This window comes from Culex quinquefasciatus, chromosome 1, assembly GCF_015732765.1.
Source record: "Culex quinquefasciatus strain JHB chromosome 1, VPISU_Cqui_1.0_pri_paternal, whole genome shotgun sequence".
Classification (NCBI taxonomy): domain Eukaryota; kingdom Metazoa; phylum Arthropoda; class Insecta; order Diptera; family Culicidae; genus Culex; species Culex quinquefasciatus.
In genome coordinates, this window is record NC_051861.1 from 127371746 (window position 1) to 127392799 (window position 21054).

The 21054-nt window shown below is 34.3% G+C and overlaps 2 protein-coding genes across 2 annotated transcripts in view; one reads left to right on the plus strand and one right to left on the minus strand.

Moving 5' to 3' along the window:
- Window positions 1-112: 112 nt before the first annotated feature.
- Window positions 113-21054, minus strand: part of LOC6042758 (gamma-aminobutyric acid receptor subunit alpha-6) — a 37758-nt gene continuing 16816 nt past the window's right edge. Inside the window, exons 3-8 of the mRNA XM_038249113.1 lie at window positions 14617-14763; window positions 13840-14351; window positions 13495-13562; window positions 9233-9985; window positions 4337-4700; window positions 113-659 (exon numbers count right to left, since the gene is read on the minus strand). Of these exons, the coding sequence (XP_038105041.1) occupies window positions 505-659; window positions 4337-4700; window positions 9233-9985; window positions 13495-13562; window positions 13840-14351; window positions 14617-14763 (1999 nt within the window). The 3' untranslated portion in view covers window positions 113-504. The remainder of the gene's footprint in view (window positions 660-4336; window positions 4701-9232; window positions 9986-13494; window positions 13563-13839; window positions 14352-14616; window positions 14764-21054) is intronic.
- LOC6042757 lies at window positions 4933-5422 on the plus strand. The gene is made up of 2 exons (XM_038249115.1): window positions 4933-5116; window positions 5203-5422. The coding sequence occupies exons 1-2, from the start codon at window positions 4940-4942 to the stop codon at window positions 5362-5364; spliced, it is 339 nt and encodes a 112-aa protein (XP_038105043.1). The 5' UTR covers window positions 4933-4939; the 3' UTR covers window positions 5365-5422.

Here is a 21054-nt window from a genome sequence, read left to right on the forward strand (position 1 = left end):
GCTTTATTTATTTTATATAAACGTAAAATCCGAGAGTTTAAGGAATTAAAATCAAAATCCGTAGAGGAAAAACTTTTCTTTCAATTTAACGAGAAGAAAGTCCCTTTTTTAATTCGATTAATTTTATTGGTAAGCTAGGTTATTTTTTCACGTAACAAGCTACACTTTTAATGTTGGCAGAGGTGGGTTGTGTTGTGGGACAGTTAATTTATTTATTTTTTTCGTTTGAAACCTTATTTTGGATCTCACTAAAATTCGATTAATTTCGATGCGATTATTTTTCTCGTATTTGATTAATATCAGTGATTACTCGAAGAGAGAAGTTAAGAAATTCTCTCCGTTTGGCAGAATTGCATTTTTGTACTTTTCTCTGCAGAATTGAGAGACAGCGAAAGAGAGCGCAAAACGACCGTACAAAAATGCAATCAAACTTGAGAGAGACAATTTCCACGCTCTCCTCTCTCCATCATTATTCGCTCTGTGTTTTTAATCATTTATATCGACTTAACTCTCCTTGAGCGGTGCCCAGGTAAAGTCCGCCTGGTAGGTGTAGTAGCACAGCCAGTACAGCACGTTGAAGAAGGTGAACGAGGCCGGAAAGAGGACGCGGGCGGCCTGGTCGATCAGCGAGACACTGTTGACGTGGCGGCTCGCTCCACCTGGGTGGGGTTGGACAAGAATTTTTGAATGTCAAAAAATCAATGGTATTTTTTTGTCAATTTTCGCAGGAAAAAAATGGTAGCAAAACTATAAGAAAAATGAAACTCAAAATATTTTTATGTGAAAAAAAAATTAAAATGAAAAATGATAAAATATTGAAGATCTGGCAACCCTGTCTAATGTTACGAGTACATAAGTTAAATTCATAACTTTCCGGAGAACATAATTTCTGAAGACAAAATAGTTTCCAGAATTGTTTTATTGAATTATATATGTACCATTTAAAAGTATGATCGCCTACATCATCTGGCAACCTTGTTCGAAAATATCAGTACTTATAAGAAATTTATGGAACATTACATGGTTGAAATTCGACGATATTAATGAGAGAACATATGGAAAAAATGTCTACATGGTTGAATATTTATTGGGATTATTTTAAAGGTGTCATTATTTTTAAAGATCTGCCAACCCTGTCATAAGATTTGACTCCTTAAATTATGTTTAAAATTGTTTTAAAGGTCGGTTGTTTTAAATTTTGAAGAAAATTTCTTTATGAGCCATTTTCTGTACAAGGCAAAGTATTTGCATAACTTATTCAAAGCTTTAAAACTTAACAGGAATAATTGGATTTTTTTAAAGAATGGTTGTTTTAAATTTTGTTCAGCACTCTTAGCACATCATTGGATAAATATTTTTAATCCTTTCAAATATTCACAAATGTTCAGTGATCTGGCAACGCTGAATAAAAAAAACAACACTTGGGTAGAGTTTATGGAAATTCTAAATAGAAGCTGTCAATTTTGTTCAAAATTAATATAATTTAATACAAGAGCTTTAAAAAATCGTTTTCGACCGGTTTTCGATTATTTACAAGAATTATTTGAAAAATATGAGAATCAAATTAATTGATTCTTAGAATTCAGGATTGTCTTTTCACGATTATGGAGGGCGACATAATTCTACCTTCAATCACCAGGAGCTTTTTTAATTCCGACCATAAATTCTTCGAAATTATGTTCTTTAGTTGTATAACCCTTCAATGACTGTTTCTATTATTTTTGTAACAATTTTTCAAATAAGCACTCTAATTTGCAATTAAATTGGCTTAGTGATTTTTCACGCTCAAAAATTGCAAATTTCACGGGGACCTTAATTCTAAATAAAAAAAATACGGAAAATTCACGGAACGTAAAAAATATGAAAATTTAATTTAAAAGGTTTTGTTAAGATTTTAAAATGTACTATTTATGCTTCATTTAATATTATTTTTGATAAAACTATAAATTTTCTTGGCCAATTTTGAAAATATGTTCTTAAATTTTTTGCTCTTTTTAGAGCTAACATAATGATTTATAATGGAATATGTTAATACTAACTAATAAGAGGCATTGCAAAACAAGCTTGATCTTATTCAAAGATAATAAAATCATGTTTTTAAAGAAAATGTAGGGCACGTAAATTTTCATTTATTGCTAGTTTTTGTTTGTATTCGTCTAAAGTAGCTTAAGATTTTCTCTGATTTGCCTCTAATTTATCTATTTTACATTTGATTTTGTAATTCCAAAAATAAACAAGATTTAACAGTCTTGTCTAGTCAAAATGAATCTCTTGCAACATTTAAAAAACAAAAAAAAAAACAAAAAGCTAAAATAATATAATTTTTTTTAAAACTATTAAAAAATTTTAAAACAAAAAAAAATAGAAAAAAAGATTTTAAAAAAATCATGGATATTTAGCAAATTTTTGACCAGAAAAATAACATAAATGATAGGTTCTATTTTTTCAAGCTTATTTCTTAAACCATCAAACTTAGTCATCAAATATCCTGGTAATAAAACGAGACTCTGAAAAAAAATCTGAAAAATGGTCTGATGTCAAAAATCAAAAATAATATTAGTAATCAAATTTTAGTCTCCAAGTTTAAATCTCATGAATTCTTTTGAAATTATATCTCTGAAAAATATGGTAGACAAGTTGTATGTGCAGTAGGGTGCCCAGAATATGGGACTTTTTTTCAAAACCTCGCTCCACAAGCTGAATATTGTTCCTTGACCTATATTAGGAGTCTGGGCCAAATATGAGCAAAATCGGTCATCATTTACCCATTGATACTCGGAGGTGAAGTTTGTATGGAAAAAATCGAAAAAATGTATGGAAAACCCAAGTTTCTTACGGTTTGGTCTGCACGGTGCGCTACTTCCATCCAAATATTCCCAAAAGTGAGATTTTTATTGAAAATATAATGCTCTACAACTTTGTAGAACACATCAAAGCTGTAAAACTCGATCCTGAAAAGTTATTAGCGGTTTAGAAAAGTCATTTTTGTATGATAAACATTTTTTTTGCCGACTTTAGGCTCGGGTATCAATGGGTAAATATCATTCAATTTCGCTCAAAATTTACACAGATGCTCAAAATAATAAAAAAAAAACGTTTTTCACTTGTGGAGCGGGGGGTCATTTTTTCTGGGCACCCTAATGTGCAGGGAACGAAAAAATAGTTTAATTTGGTACATTTTCTAAGAAAACTTAATACTCTATTAAACGTTGTTATCATTAAATATTGATTTGACAAAATGACGATTTTTCTCCATGGTTGAAATTTTGTATGAAGTTTCGATTTTAATATTTTTTACTAATTTTTAGACTTAAATACTTAAAAAATTCATAACATACGGTTGTAAAACAAAAGATCGGAAGAAAATGACAAAAAACATAAGGTCCAAAATGGACAAATAGTCGAACGAACAAAAGGTCGTTTTGATTCAAACGTGTTTAAATATTATTTCAAAATCAACTATTGGTTTTCTGCAACATTTTTGTGAATTCAAAAATTTCTTTACCATTACGTCAAAAATTAACAGTTCTTTTAATAGTTTTATGAGTTCATTTGATTCGAACATGTTTAGAATCTGTGTGTGAGTTTTTCCATTAATTCAAACAATAGCAGTTATTTTAAAAATACTGAGAAAGTGCTAAGTTCGAACATAATTTATAGATTTTTTTTTCAAAATAATGTAAAAAGCATTCTTGTCAGAAATTTACCAATACATTCAAAGTATGTTTACATGACAGCTGGACGTTTGTTTGCATCAGATTTCCTATCTCTTTCTAGATAAAGTTTTTTGTCAGGCGACTACCAGCTGGTGTTTTTTTTGACAGTTACAGCTCGATCATTGTTTGCATCAGGACACTGTGACGAAGAGTTCGTCATTTTTGGGTTAAATTATATTTTTTCCTAATTCCTGTTTCAGTAAATTTTTTGCAATTTTTTATTTTTTTTAAACAAAAATTACAAATAATGTTTATGAAGAAGATCTCATTTACAAAAAAGTAAAAGAAGTTTATTTTAACACCTGAACTCCCAAGCTCGAGAAAAAGGGGGAATTTGTATGGAAATTCCCCCTTTTTCTCGAGCTTGGTAGTTTTGGTGTTAAATAAAACATCTTGTTTCTATAATAATTCTGTGCGTTTTTCTGTTACTTCAAGGATGAAAATATCCTTAAATCGATATACAGGAAAATTATTTGACTTTTTAAAACTGAGACATCACGCAAAATAAAAAAAAATAAAGCAGATTTTCGAACTTTTGTACTTTTGAAGTTTTGTGAAATCGACCTTTTGTCTTTCGACCTATTGTTATACATTCACAAAAATACACCCCCTCTCCTTACCCCGCCCGGTGGCCTCCCTCTGCCGCCTCCGCCGAAACTGGTCATCGCCCAAAAAGCACAGCCACAGCTGCTTCCAGCGGGGCTCCTTCGGCGGTTCCGTCTGCGTGGTCCGCTCCATCGTGGACAGGTGCGACGTCGTGGGCTTGAACATGTGCTGCGGATCGTTGTAAATCGGACAAATCAGCGAACTGCGGCGGCGGGCCGCCATCAGCCGTTGGGGCGAGTCGTGGATGGAGGCCGCCCGGGAACGGATTATCGGACCACCACCGGTGCTGCTGTTGGAGCTGATGCCGAGGCCGATCTCGACCGAGTTGTCAATGTCCTCCCACTCGTCCTCGTCGAGGGGGATTTCACCGCTGCCCACCTGTTTGGGAGGAGTTTGGGTTGAATTTAGTGAACTTTTTGGGTATGTTTGAATTGGCGTGTAGGTTTGACAGCTCAAAATTACTCCATTGAACGGTTTTACAACTGTTTTTAATCATTTGTAAATACTATACGATTGATGCAACACGAGTCACAATGTTGTTGCACATTTCTAAAAGGTTATCAACTGAGTTCTGTAATCATGAAAAGTGCGTTCTTCCCTCCAGCGACGCGGGAGCAATGAGTTATTTCCTGGGATCAACAGGCGGGACTCAAGGTTGCAAACTATTTCTGCTCGTTGCATTTCTGCTTTTCAGTCATTATAGTTTCAACGATCGCAGGATGAAGTTGTACGTTCAAGTTGTGGTGATCTTCTTGGCAGGACTTTTGCTGTCCTTTGCCTCCGGTGGAACAGTTGTAAGAATCAAAATTGCCTAACTTTTGGCGCAATCATGGATATTAACGCCATCTATTGGGGTTTTTATTTTCGTTCCAATTTTCAGACTCCTTACAGAAAGCGCAACGCGGAAGTGGGAATAATCAAGGACTACGGACCGGTGGTGACGCCAATCATTCTGACCATGGAGCCACGTGTTCGGACCTACGTGGTTCCACCGCTGCCGTCCAACGATATTGAGGAAGACGAGGAAGAGCATGAAGACTAAAGGGCATGAATTGTGAAAGGGTTTTAGTATAAAATAAAGTCTTGACTAAATCAGATGAGTTGAGTATTTCTTTTCTAACGGAAAGCTCAGACAATTTTGACAATTTTGACAATTTTGACAATTTCGACAATTTCGAAAATTTTGACAATTTTGACAATTTTGACAATTTTGACAATTTTGACAATTTTGACAATTTTGACAATTTTGACAATTTTGACAATTTCGACAATTTCGACATTTTTTACAATTTTGACAATTTTGACAATTGTGACAATTTTGTCAATTTTGACAATTTTAACAATTTTGACAATTTTGACAATTTTGACAATTTTGACAATTTTCCGAGGGGTGCGTCACTTCCGCGCTAACCGAGCGATAAAGCTTCCTTTCCATACCTTTGGGAGTGTTCTTTTATTACGTAACGCAGTAGGGGGAGGGGGTCGGAGGCCGTGTTACGCTCCATACAAAATTTTTAAAATTTGTATGGAAATTTTGTTACGAGGGGGGGGGGGAGGGGGTCTAAAGTCCGATTTTTCGCGTTACGTAATAAAAGAACGCTCCCTTTGCAGCGTTCACTTTCACCTTTCCGCTTTAACTTGCTTTAACGCGCGTTAGACTGGTTGCAACGCGGCTCTACTTTGTTCTAGCTGTTTCATTTTTCAAATAGAACTGAAACAGACCACCCGCAACGCGGAGTTGCAGTTTTATTTTTCGAGCAGTATTTTGAAACCGGAATAAAACTGCTCGACGAGTTTGTTTCAAACGTGAGACGATTTGGAACTGGAATAGAACTCAGTTTCAAAAAAAAATCAGATATATGGAGGTATCCACGTATTCTTACACACACACTATGATGCTGTGTTGATAATCATACGCACACAATTAAAAGCATTTTTTTGAAACAACATTTAGATCAGCGCGTTGCGAGCACCGTGTTCTAGTTTCATTTCCGCCAGTTCTAAAAATTTAAAACTGCTCGCAATTTGAAACAATTATAAAACTTCGCGTTGCAACCAGTCTTAACCGCGATAACTTGCTTTTTGGCTTACCTTTTTTTGCGTTCACGCATCAGACTGCTCGATTTTTTGACAGCGAGAACTGTCAAGAGCGAATGACAGTTCTCGTTGTCAAATCAGTCGAGCAGTTTGTTTTGATAGATAAAAAAGCTTGACCGGTTCAAGAATTCCGACTTAATATTCCGGAACAACAAGAAAAGCCGCCAGAATCAATTCAACTTTCTTAGAGAGAACCAGGACCGGAACATGAACCCGTAAATAGTTATCCGTTAAGATGCGGAACAGTGAAACCTGGTGACCTCGCCCAACACCTTCCGTTGGTCCGTAAAAGCGCGCAATCAAGCCTTGATAAGTCGGCCTCACGACCGAGATCTGCTAGGCCTAGGTGACCTGGTTCCACTTCTCCGCATTTTGAGGTTCGTTCCGGTGGCCATTACGGGATCGTCTGAGAACCACTTTGCGAGCTTCTAGTAATAAATAGTGAAATTTCGGGAGGCTGCTGTAGCCGGAGATGGACCATAATTGAACCCAGAAATGGAACCGGTTTCGCAATTTTCACAATTTTGACAATTTTGACAGCTCCCTCCGTGTACGCACGAGAGCATGCAGCTAGTGCTCAGTGCTCCATCGTTTTTTCGATTTTTTCGCCGTAATTGATTGTGGTTACCCGCGAGTTTGCTTCTCCAGCATGCCAAAGGCCGGCCGTGGCCGTGGCAGTTCGAGTGCGGCCTCGAAAAACCCGCGAAGTTCGTCTACCGGCCGTGTGCAAAAAGGTAAACAAACCAACGCCGTGTCGACCGCCATCGCGCAGGGGAGCGTGAACGCAGAAGGCATCGACAAAAAGTTACCACATCCCGGATATGTCCCAAGATCACCAGTGCGAACCCGTTCCGGTACTTCCGGTGCCACGACCAGTGGCACATCAACATCCGCCAACATCCCCATCAGGAACGAGTTCCAGATGCTGAGCGACGACGAAGAAAATAACAACTCTGACGGTAGCAGCACTACCGACGACGACGACGATGATGGTCGTGCACGGAAAAAAGTGCCGGCGTCAAAAAAGAACAACTCTCCAGCGGAACGTAGACCACCTCCAATTTTTGTTTTGGACACGTTAGCGGACGATGTTGGCGAGTTGCTGGAAGGCCTCGGATATTGTCTGAAAATCGGTAAGTCGGCAGTGCAAGTGATCACACTGACCAAAAGAATTTCGACCTGGTGTTTGAAGAATTGAAGCGTAGTAAATCCAACTTCTACACATTCAACCCCGAGAAGCCCCCTGTTAAGGTCGTCTTGCAGGGTTATCAAGACCTCCGATCTCCGACCTGAAGGGTCACCTTTCGGACGCCGGAATAAAACCGCGGGAGATTAAAGTGCTCTCGCGCAAGACAACGGTAACAGGTACACACACACTGTACCTGTTGTACTTCGACCGCGGCACCGTCAAGATCCAAGACCTGCGGCGGACTAAAACGTTGGACGGTTTTGGGTAAACTGGCGGTTTTACACCAAGAACCCGACGGACGTAGCGCAATGCCACCGTTGCCAGAAATTCGGCCACGGCTCGCGGAACTGCAACCTCCGGCCCCGCTGCGTGAAGTGCGGTGAGTCACACCTCTCGGAGGCGTGCGCACTGCCACGAAAGGCGGACTTGGGGGACAAGGCAGAACAAACCAAGCCGCGCGTAAAGTGCGCGAACTGTGACGGCAACCATACCGGCAATTACCGCGGATGCGTTGCGCGCAAGGCCTACCTCGAGGAGCAGGAAAAAGGAAGAAGAAAGCGTCCCACCCTCCTCAGCGAAGTACGAGCGCAGCCGTTCCTGCAGCTGGACAGCGTACGGTTCCAGCTGAAAACTCAGCGTTCCCTCCTGGTTGGGGGCGTTCGTTCGCCAGCGTGGTCGCTGCCGGTAGCGGCAGTACGGCCCAGCAAGAAGTCACCGGGGAAGATCTCTTCACCCTGCCGGAGTTCTTTGCTCTCGCGGGGGAGATGATGACGCGGTTTCGGAGCTGCCGGAACAAGGCAGAACAATTCCTGGCCCTTGGGGAACTGATGATCAAACACATCTACAAAGGATAAATTACCTGTAATCTAGATATAAGCTCTCTCTTCCTCTATTCCCTTTCCTTTGCAATTTCTGTAAGTTTTTTTTTATAGTTTTTTTCTTACTCTTGCTAGTGCCTTAGTTAAAGACATAATTGTTCCTAAATGGATAATGAAGCAACACACAGCTGTAAGGAACTCTAAAACTCTGTTGTGCACTTCAAAATAACTCATTGTATCTTGATTATTCACCAATAAAGCCGAATTGAATTGAAAAAATTGACAATTTTGACAATATTGACAATTTTGACAATTGTGACAATTTTGACAATTGTGACAATTTTGACAATTGTGACAATTGTGACAATTTTGACAATTTTGACAATTTTGACAATTTTAACATTTTTGACAATTTTAATATTATTGACAATTTTGACAATTTTGCCAATTTGGACAATTTTGACTATTTTGACAATTTTGACAATTTTGACAATTTTGACAATTTTGACAATTTTGACAATTTTGACAATTTTGGTAATTTTGACAATTTTGCCAATTTTGCCAATTCTGACAATTTTGACAATTTTTACAATTTTGATAATTTGGTCAATTTTGTCAATTTTGACAATTTTGACAGTTTTGACAATTTTGACAATTTTGAAATTTTTGACAATTTTGCTAATTTTGACAATTTTTACAATTTTGACAATTTTGACAAATTGTCCAATTTTGACAATTTTGGCAATTTTGACAATGAGTTTTGTGCACGCGTGCATGCATAAAATTCACGATGCCGTGAACCTCACCTTCGTAAAGTAGTGCACCCCGGCAAACTCCAGCAGCGTCGCGATGCAGTAGATAAAGTTCATCAGCAGGAACCAGTCCAGCGCCGTCGCGTACCTCACCTTCGGCAAATCCGTCCTCGAGTCCAAACTGATCGTCGACAGCGTCAGCACCGTGGTGATCCCCAGCCCAACCCGATCGCTCGTAGCCTCCCGATGGATCCAGAAGGAAACCCACGACAGAACCACAATCAGAATGCACGGAACGTACACCTGGATCAGGAAGTAGCCGGTGTGCCTCTGCAGGTTGAAGGACACGTGCAGGACGGAAAACTCGCCCTCCCTCCTGGCAAAAGTGTAATTCTTCTGGTGGAAGCTGATCAGATCAAACTGACTCAGTGACAGCCCGGGAACGAAGTTGACCGAATCGTCCGTTTGCCACTGGTAGATCAGCTGCTGGCGAGAGTAGGCGTAACTTCCGAGAACCAGCGGACACGACTGCCGGTCCATCGGGAAGCTCTGCAGCTGCATCAAACAGCCCGCCTTGATGGTGAGCCGCATCGAGTACAGGATCTCCCCGTCCTGACTCAGTCTAAGAAGCTTATTTGGCACCGTGATGGTGTGCACGTGCGAGTGTTTGCCGTTGTAAAAGTACGTGTCCGGGCGCCAGATTCGTTCGAGCATTTTGATCGAGAGGGAGAGGCTCTTTATGGGGCCGTGGAAGCTGAGCCGTTTGTCGCGCCAGTACTGCCGGAAGTAGCAGTCCATGGAGTAGTCCTGAGGGAGAAAAGATAAGTAGAGGTTAGAAATTCGATAATTAATAAAGTTAACAAAATCGTGAATTTAAATTGAATTATGAGATTTATTCGACACGTCAAAAATTTCAACCAACTTTCGGAGATTTTGGTTCACGAGATCGATAACACAATTCATGATTTTGTGATGGTTATCCATGAATGAAAGCAAAAAAGCGAAAAATCGGTTTTTTTCCAATTTTTGAAATTTTTCCATTTTTATCAATTTTTCAATTTTTCTATTTTTCCATCTTTTTCCAATTTTCCCAATTTTTCCAATTTTTCCAATTTTTCCAATTTTTCCAATTTTTCCAATTTTTCCAATTTTTCCAATTTTTCCAATTTTTCCAATTTTTCCAATTTTTCCAATTTTTCCAATTTTTCCAATTTTTCCAATTTTTCCAATTTTTCCAATTTTTCCAATTTTTCCAATTTTTCCAATTTTTCCAATTTTTTCAATTTTTCCAATTTTTTCCAATTTTTCCATTTTTTCCAATTTTCCAATTTTTCCATTTTTTCCATTTTTTCCAATTTTTCCAATTTTTCCAATTTTTCCAATTTTTCCAATTTTCCAATTTTTCCAATTTTTCCAATTTTTCCAATTTTTCCAATTTTTCCAATTTTTCCATTTTTTTCCAATTTTTCCAATTTTTCCAATTTTTCCAATTTTCCAATTTTTTCAATTTTTCCAATTTTTCCAATTTTTCCAATTTTTCCATTTTTTCCAATTTTTCCAATTTTTCCAATTTTTCCAATTTTTCCAATTTTTCCAATTTTTCCAATTTTTTCAATTTTTCCAATTTTTCCAATTTTTCCAATTTTTCCAATTTTTCCAATTTTTCCAATTTTTCCAATTTTCCAATTTTTCCAATTTTTCCAATTTTTCCAATTTTTCCAATTTTTCCAATTTTTCCAATTTTTCCAATTTTTCCAATTTTTCCAATTTTTCCAATTTTTTCAATTTTTCCAATTTTTCCAATTTTTCCAATTTTTCCAATTTTTCCAATTTTTTCAATTTTTCAAATTTTTCAAATTTTTCAAATTTTTCCAATTTTTTCATTTTTTCCAATTTTTCCAATTTTTCCAATTTTTCCAATTTTTCCAATTTTTTTAATTGTCTAATTTTGCCATTTTTCCATTTTTTTTAATTTTTCCAATTTTTCCAATTTTTCCAATTTTTCCAATTTTTCCAATTTTTCCAATGTTTCCAATTTTTCCAATTTTTCCAATTTTTCCAATTTTTCCAATTTTTCCAATTTTTCCAATTTTTCCAATTTTTCCAATTTTTCCAATTTTTCCAATTTTTCCAATTTTTCCAATTTTTCCAATTTTTCCAATTTTTTTTAATTTTTCCAATTTTTCCAATTTTTCCAATTTTTCCAATTTTTCCAATTTTTCCAATTTTTCCAATTTTTCCAATTTTTCCAATTTTTCCAATTTTTCCAATGTTTCCAATTTTTCCAATTTTTCCAATTTTTCCAATTTTTCCAATTTTTCCAATTGTCTTATTTTGCCATTTTTCCAATTTTCCAATTTTTTAAATTTTTTCCAATTTTTTTTAAATTTTTTCCATTTTTTTCAATTGGGTCCTAAAATGAAGCTTAGATTGCTGATATTATTGGTTACAGCGATAAAGCTTATTTTTCTGAGTACAATGACCCTTTGTACGACCACAAAGAGTTTAAAATGGATTTTTAAATCAATTTTGAAAAATTAACCTCTCGGTCCTTCTTGACAGAAAAGCTTCTACTTGACAGCTCGTTCCAAGGGGACCATAGTTAATCCATCGAAAAAATGTTGTCTTGAAAAAAAAATTTGCATTAAAATGAAAAAAGTGTTCAGAAATGGTTTTTAATCGTGTTTTTTAACGTTGTAAATAAAAATTGACATAGGGCTTTAGTACCCAATTTATCCATTTTTTTTTATTTTTCCAATATTTTCATTTTTTCAATTTTTTCCAATTTTTCTAATTGTTCCAATTTTCCCAATTTTTCCAATTTTCAAAATTTTTCCAATTTTTCCATGTTTTACAATTTTTCCATTTTTTCAAAAAAAAAAAAAAGCAAAAAAAAAGCAAAAAAGCAAAAAAGCATAAAAGCAAAAAAGCAAAAAAGCAAAAAAGCAAAAAAGCAAAAAAGCAAAAGCAAAAAAGCAAAAAAGCAAAGCAAAAAGCAAAAAAGCAAAAAGCAAAAGCAAAAAGCAAAAAAGCAAAAGCAAAAAGCAAAAAGCAAAAAGCAAAAGCAAAAAGCAAAAAGCAAAAAGCAAAAGCAAAAGCAAAAAGCAAAAAGCAAAAAGCAAAAGCAAAAAGCAAAAGCAAAAAGCAAAAGCAAAAAGCAAAAGCAAAAAGCAAAAAGCAAAAGCAAAAAGCAAAAGCAAAAAGCAAAAAGCAAAAGCAAAAAGCAAAAGCAAAAAAAGCAAAAAGCAAAAGCAAAAAGCAAAAGCAAAAAGCAAAAGCAAAAGCAAAGCAAAAGCAAAAAAGCAAAAAGCAAAAGCAAAAAGCAAAAAAGCAAAAAGCAAAAGCAAAGCAAAAAGCAAAAGCAAAAAGCAAAAAGCAAAAGCAAAAAGCAAAAAAAAAGCAAAAAGCAAAAAAAGCAAAAAGCAAAAAAGCAAAAGCAAAAAGCAAAAAAGCAAAAAAGCAAAAAGCAAAGCAAAAAGCAAAAAAGCAAAAAAGCAAAAAAGCAAAAAAGCAAAAAAGCAAAAAAGCAAAAAAGCAAAAAAGCAAAAAAGCAAAAAAGCAAAAAAGCAAAAAAGCAAAACAGCAAGAAAGCAAAAAAAGCAATTATGACAATTATAGCAATTTTAGCGATTTTTGACAATTTTGACAATTTTGACAATTTTGACAATTTTGACAATTTTGACAATTTTGACAATTTTGACAATTTTGACAATTTTGACAATTTTGACAATTTTGACAATTTTGACAATTTTGACAATTTTGACAATTTTGACAATTTTGACAATTTTGACAATTTTGACAATTTTGACAATTTTGACAATTTTGACAATTTTGACAATTTTGACAATTTTGACAATTTTGACAATTTTGACAATTTTGACAATTTTGACAATTTTGACAATTTTGACAATTTTGACAATTTTGACAATTTTGACCATTTTGACCATTTTGACCATTTTGACAATTTTGACAATTTTGACAATTTTGACAATTTTGACAATTTTGACAATTTTGACAATTTTGACAATTTTGACAATTTTGACAATTTTGACAATTTTGACAATTTTGACAATTTTGACAATTTTGACAATTTTGACAATTTTGACAATTTTGACAATTTTGACAATTTTGACAATTTTGACAATTTTGACAATTTTGACAATTTTGACAATTGTGACAATTTTGTCAATTTTGACAATTTTGACAATTGTGACAATGTTGACAATTTTGACAATTTTTACAGTTTTGACATTGTAAAAAAGCAAAAAAGAGATAATATTCAGCTGTTTAAAAGCTATTTTGAGATTGAGGCTTACCATATCAAGTTCCGACACCGGTCCCATGCTCCGTATAAGGATGTTTGTTTTCACCACCGTTGGAATCCCTACAAAAACATATTATAGTTATATGCTTTAAAAACGCTTCCTCCGACAAGCAGATTTGAAGTGTTGAACATTTATTTCAATCTCTTCTCATTAGTGCCATCTAGTTGTGAACGAACGAACCGCACAAAAGGTGTGGAAGAACTGTCAAACGCGTATGAATGAGCTTAGGTGAATTTAAAAATGTAGTGGTGAGTTTCAATCGTTCAAATTGACCGTCAAATTGGTGGTTGATGGATTTTAGTCTGCTTGTCTATGACGCTACCGATATTTTCATACCTTGACCATGCGTCGGCATCTGCGAATTTTCGTAACTCTTCAGCAAATTCTCCAAAATCTGTGTAATATTCTTGCTCAACATGTCATCGGCCGCACTTCGTTTCTTAACCTTCCTGAATGCAACGTCCTCTTCCGCTGATCCGTTAAACGCCCGTCGCTGGGGTGACTTTGACCCAATATTCCTAAACACCAAGTTCTTCTCGGGAATCCCTGGTGGAAGTTCATCCCTCATTCTGGGGGCAGCACTGTAGATGTAATAGCGTTGGAATTTCTGCTGCTGCTGGCCAGATTTCGACGTCCCTTTCGAAGAGGCCAGGGGCGGCGCAAGGGGTTGCTCCAGGGGGGCGCCAACGCCGTTTGCCTTGGGAATGTGACGTATTCGACGGGGTTCCGGTGGGAATGCCACGACCTCCTCATTGTCCGGGGATTTTTGCTGGCTGAAGTCGAGGATGTCAGCTTTTGAGAAGGAGGACGAATTGCGCTGCTTGCGTTTGTGGGGGGAGTTGCTGATTCTGTTGAGTTGAAGAATTATTAATTAAAAATAAAATCAAGATCGCACAGACAAACAGATGTAAACAAGTGAATTGCGTAACTGTCAAACGCATGTAAACATGCTGTGGTGAAATTAAAATTGATGTGGTGAGTTTAAACAATTTGAAGGAATTTTCGTCTGTTTGTCTGTCCTCAGAAAATGAAAGAAAAATGTCCTCAATAAATCAGTACGGAATGAAATCGCCTTTCTAGCTTTTAATGCATGCAAATCCCCGAACCTCTCACCTTGGAATGTAGTAAAAGTACTTGTGCTTTCGCAGGTGGCCGACCGAAACGTTGGCCGCAATCAGCAGCCCGTTCTCGAGGGTGTTGTGCTGCTGGACGTGGCCGGTCCGCACCGAGGACGAGTACCCGGAACTGGGTGTGATTAATCTGCCCAGGAAAGGGAATCAAGAGAGAGAAACAACGGATTTGTAGCGATATCTCACTGTTTCACGAAACTAGTTGAGGAAAAAAGGGGTTTTAATTCGATTTGGCCGGGGGGGGGGGGGAAGCCAGAGTTGGGCTGCTGCTTAAGGTTCCTTCCTAGAACTGCATTTCATAATTGATTTTGCAGGTAATCCCTCGACTCGATTGCTGCTCGATTTTCTTTTCTTTTCCCACCACTCACACCACCCATCACGGAAGCGATTGCGGATTTGTGTAATTGCTTTTGGAGTTACAATTTTATATCCGACGGAGAAGTGGACTTCATTTTTATTCCAGGAAACTCAATTACAAACTAATTAAAATTGTTGCTTCCACAACTCAAAACTATGCATTTGGACTTTGGACTCAAAAATTTCCACGAAAAACACATTCTTTTAAAGTAGAGAAACTATCTCAAACAGGCTTGTTTACGACGGGGCTGTTCTGGAATTTATTTCAGCGGGAACTTAAAAGTTGGAGCAGACATTCAATTTATTTATCTTCCATTTCGTTTGATCTGTCCAATTCTGTTGTGGACATGTGCGTTGTTGGGGTTCTAAATAAGGGATGGCAGTTTTGCAGAATGCAGAGCAAAATGAACAAAATGCCCTAAATGATCTAAATTAACAAAATGATCTAAATTAACAAAATGAATAAAATGAACAAAATGAACAAAATGAACAAAATGAACAAAATGAACAAAATGAACAAAATGAACAAAATGAACAAAATGAACAAAATGAACAAAATGAACATAATGAACAAAATGAACAAAATGAACAAAATGAAAAAAAAATCTCAAAAATCACATAAATCACATAAATCTCAAAAATCGCAAAAATCATAAAAATTACAAAAATAACAAAAATCGTTAATACAAAAAAATCATAAAAATCATAAAAATCACAAAAATCGCAAAAACCACATAAATCACATAAATCACATAAATCACATAAATCAATTAAATCACATAAATCACATAAATCACAAAAAAAACGCAAAAACACAAAAATCACAGAAATTAGAAAAATAGTTAAACCACAAAAATTATAAAAATAACAAAAATCACATAAATCCAGCCCGGGAGCATGTAGACAGCTCCCATATAAACTGAGCGTACCCCGTTTTGTGGGCCCAGTGGGCCTAAGATGGCGGCCTTCGATATTATCTAGCCAAACTTTTGAAAATGGCGAATAGTTTAAATAAAAATAGTTTTTGCCTTGTTTTGGTTTAAAACGACAAAAAAAGCATTCTGGAATCTTTTTCTTTAAAAACTTGTTTAGAGATACGCCACATTCAAATATTAGTCTAGAACAGTAGAAGTGAGTGTGCCGCAAAAGCCGTCACGAAAAAAAAGTTTCCTATGCAAATTTTGAGTAGCGTATTTGATGGGCGGACTCCGACGAGGCCCACTTGCCATCTGTCGGTGAATACGCGCAACTCACGATAACTGTCATCTTAGGGCCCGGTTGCATAAATCACATAAATCACATGAATCACATAAGGCCGTTGCAAATATTTTTTGTAGTGTATGTCCCTCGACTCTGACCAAAGTCGAGGGGGGTGGCAAAAAAAATAGAAAAAGGGTAAAAATTTAAATAACGAGCCTTGGTTTCAACATTTTAATGAAAAAAGTGTTCTGAAATGCATTATACATCTATCCAGCTGTTTTACCATAGTTAGTTTCCAAAATATCTAAGTATTGGAGAAAAAAATATTTTTTGCGAAATGTAAAATTTTTGCGGTGGAATTTGGATTTTCATAAAAATTCAAAACATTTTTAAGCAAGCTCAAACATACTAAATATGATTATCGATGCAGAAAAATGCATTTAAGATTGTTTTCAGTAGGTTCGACTTCTATTTTCATGAAAACTTTGAAGTTTTTTGGTAAAATATTTTTTGCCCCCTAATTTTTCAGACCAATTTTGAAGGGGGAGGGGGGGGGGGGGTGACACAAACTTTGAAAAATATTTGCAACGGACTAAATTACAAAAAACACAAAACCCAAAAAAAAATGGAAAAAACACAAAAATCATAAAAACCATAAAAATCATAAAAATCATAAAAATCATAAAAATCATAAAAATCATAAAAATCATAAAAATCATAAAAATCATAAAAATCATAAAAATCATAAAAATCATAAAAATCATAAAAATCATAAAAATCATAAAAATCATAAAAATCATAAAAATCATAAAAATCATAAAAATCATAAAAATCATAAAAATCATAAAAATCATAAAAATCATAAAAATCATGAAAATCATAAAAATCATAAAAATCATAAAATTCATAAAAATCATAAAAATCATAAAAATCATAAAAATCATAAAAATCATAAAAATCATATAAATCATCAAAATCATAAAAATCATAAAAATCATAAAAATCACAAAAATCAGAAAAATCAGAAAAATCATAAAAATCATAAAAATCATAAAAATCAGAAAAATCATAAAAATCATAAAAATCATAAAAATCATAAAAATCATAAAAATCAGAAAAATCATAAAAATCATAAAAATCATAAAAATCATAAAAATCATAAAAATCATAAAAATCTTAAAAATCATAAAAATCATAAAAATCATAAAAATCTTAAAAATCATAAAAATCATAAAAATCATAAAAATCATAAAAATCATAAAAATCATAAAAATCATAAAAATCATAAAAATCATAAAAATCATAAAAATCATAAAAATCATAAAAATCATAAAAATCATAAAAATCATAAAAATCACAAAAATCACATAAACCACAAAGATCACATAAATCTCAAAAATCACATAAATCACTAAAATCACACAAATTACAAAAATCACAAAAATCACAAAAATCACTTAAATCAAAAAATGAAAAAAAAAAAATCACAAAACCACAAAAAAAAACATCACAAAAATGATAAAAAACCAGAAAAAGAAACAAAAAAAAACAAAAAAAACACAAAAAACACAAAAAAACAAAAAAACAAAAAAAAAAAAAAAAAAACACAAAAAGCACGAAAAACACACAAAAAAACAAAAACACAAAAAAAAAAACACAAAAACACAAAAAACACCAAAGCACAAAAATCACAACTATCACAAAAATCGAAAAAAAACAGCAAAATCTAAATACTCAGAAAAATCACAAAAAATACACTAACAAGCAAAAAAAAACACAAAAAAAAACAAAAAACTCAAAAAATTCAACACTCAGAAAAATCACTAAAATTACATGAATCACAAAAATTACAAAAATCACAAAAAATTAAAAAAAAACTACAAAAACACAAAAAAAAAACAAAAAAAAACACAAAAAACACAAAAAAAAAATAAAAAACACAAAAGAACACCAAAAAACACAAAAACACACAAAAAACACATAAACAAAACAAACAAACTCGAAATTTACAAAACTCCGAAAAAATCACTAAAATTAAACAAACCACTAAAATAACATAAACCACATTAATCACAAAAATCACAAAAAATGAAAAAAAAACATAAAACACAAAAAAGACAAAAAAACACAAAAAACACCAAAAACAAAAAAAAGAAACACAAAAAAAAAAACACAAAAAAACCAAAAAAACACAAAAAAAAAACAAAAAAAAACAAAACAAAAACACAAAAAAGATACAAAAAAAAAAACACAAAAAGAAACAAAAAACACAAAATCACGAAAAAACACAAAAACACATGTAACACAAAAAAAACACAATAAAACATAAAAAAAATACAAAAATCACAAAAAAAACAGAAAAATTACAAAAATCCGAAAAATCATAAAACTCAGAAAAATCCAAAAAAAAAACACAAAAAAGCAAAAAAAAAAAAACACAAAAAAGCAAAAAAAAAAAACACAAAAAAGCAAAAAAAAAACACATAAAAGATACAAAAAAAAAAACAAAAAAATAAAAAAAAATCACAAACATCACAAAACTTGGCAAAATCACAAAAATCACAAATATCACAAAAATCACAAAAAACCACAAAAATCACAAAAAAACACAAAAATCAAAAAGCACAAAATGACAATAAAAATGACAAAAACTAAAATTGTAAAGTAATGTTACGAGGCTTTGCCGAATGCCAACATTGATCTTTTCTTTGTTTGGGTTAAGAAAACTAGCTCCAAAATACTTAGGTGATAGCAGCTTCTTTAAATCTTGTGTGGTCCCTTCAACTAGATCCCTAGTAGAAAATGTGGCCCACGAGTCAACAACTCGCCCGTTTCAACTCTTCAATCTTACGTACTTCCGGTTGTCCTCATTTCCACTTTATTTTTGCAACTTTATTTTTTTCCTTCTTCCAAAACGAACAACAATAAGCTTGAAACCAAACCGTCTGCGGTAAATTGAGCGCACCTCACTCTAGTACTATTGCTCCACTTAATCACCCATCCAAAAGAGGGGGGCTGGAGAGGGGGAGAATCGTCATTGCCGTCATCATCATCATCATCATTTAAGTCAGAGTGGGGTTCCTCATCCGTTTTGACAACAACTACTTCCCTTTTCAGGGTTGGTAGCGTAGAACACATTGCCAACTTGATTTTTTTTTTTGGCATAGATAAGAAGAAACAAAATTGCTAAAACATAATAATTAAGTCAACTTCTTGTCAGCGTGTAACTGTCAATTTAAAAACACTCTTATGAATTATTACCGAATTTTAGCTATATGTAAAAAGAGTAGAAATTATAAAAAATTGAGTTTTTTTTTAAATTAAATCTATTTGTCTATGAAATTTAAGGCTTGGTTTGATGGAAAAGAGTGGTGGAAATATGACAAACAGACAGCGCAGCAATTAAAACTGTTGTAATCACGGTGGGGGACCACGGAAGAGCGGAGAGGACTCTAGCATTTTCTGTAGTGGTTTGACCAGGACAACCAGTCAGTGACTGCAGTAATCTGAAAACTGGCAGGTGAATTGGGATTATATTTTACTCAAAGTTAAGTATAGTAAAGTAAGGATTACAGTTAGGTTTAAGTGTAATAATAATTTATTGAAAATTCTGAAAAAAAAAATCAAAGAACATTAAAAAACTAAAAAAAAATAAGAGGACACAGAAAATCACAAACTTCCAGGATTGTCACAGAACGAAATCGTCCTTCTCCTCACTACTTTTAATTGTTCCACCACAAACTACAAGGTTGAGTTTTGCATTTAATCTGAATAATGCCAGCCATGTTTCAAATCCTGCTGCAGCACGTTCAAAATGCAACCGAAACCATTCCGACACACAAATTAAATCAAACGAGTGCAAAATACTGACAACCCCCTTGGTTTAGACCAAGCCAGTGTTGCCAGCTGCTCTACCGAGCCGGCTCGTCAAAAGAGCTTTCAGAAAGGACAGCAAAAAAAAGATGAAACGAAAATTGCATAAAATCACTTGAAATTTAAATGTTGATGGGTCGCTTTCCAAGCGCATAATGAAGTGATGGGGTTTAAAGTTTCGTTTTACACGCTTAAACGGAAAGCAGCAAGGACGAAGGTCGTCCAAGGGGGTGGGTGGAATGTCCTTCGCAGCGGCAGCAATTATGTTGCTTTTTTTTCTTCTTCCTAGAACATGTGATGCACAAGAGTGCATCCATGGCTTGTCTGAAGGAGGTCTCGTTCCTTTGGGGCATCATCCTGCTGGGCGCTGAAGGATCACGTGCCCACTTTTTTCCACTCGCCAGCAGTTCTCGAGCACATAATTTGCACGTTGTCGACTTTTACTCATCCTAATATAGATTAACTGCTGCCGAGCAAGTGGTGCAGCGATTCAGCGTGATAATCGATGGTGTAATTGTGTAACTGTGAGCAGGAAGGAGTCGTAATTTGATGTAATTTGAAACGGCTCACAAGTTGTCAACAGAATAAAGACAATGAGACAAAATATAATAGCTTTGTAAAAAATGTCAAAATTGTCAAAATTGTCAAAATTGTCAAAATTGTCAAAATTGTCAAAATTGTCAAAATTGTCAAAATTGTCAAAATTGTCAAAATTGTCAAAATTGTCAAAATTGTCAAAATTGTCAAAATTGTCAAAATTGTTAAAATTGTCAAAATTGTCAAAATTGTCAAAATTGTCAAAATTGTCAAAATTGCCAAAATTGTCAAAATTGTCAAAATTGTCAAAATTGTCAAAATTGTCAAAATTGTCACAATTGTCAAAATTGTCAAAATTGTTAAAATTGTCAAAATTGTCAAAATTGTCTAAATTGTCTAAATTGTCAAAATTGTCAAAATTGTCAAAATTGTCAAAATTGTCAAAATTGTCAAA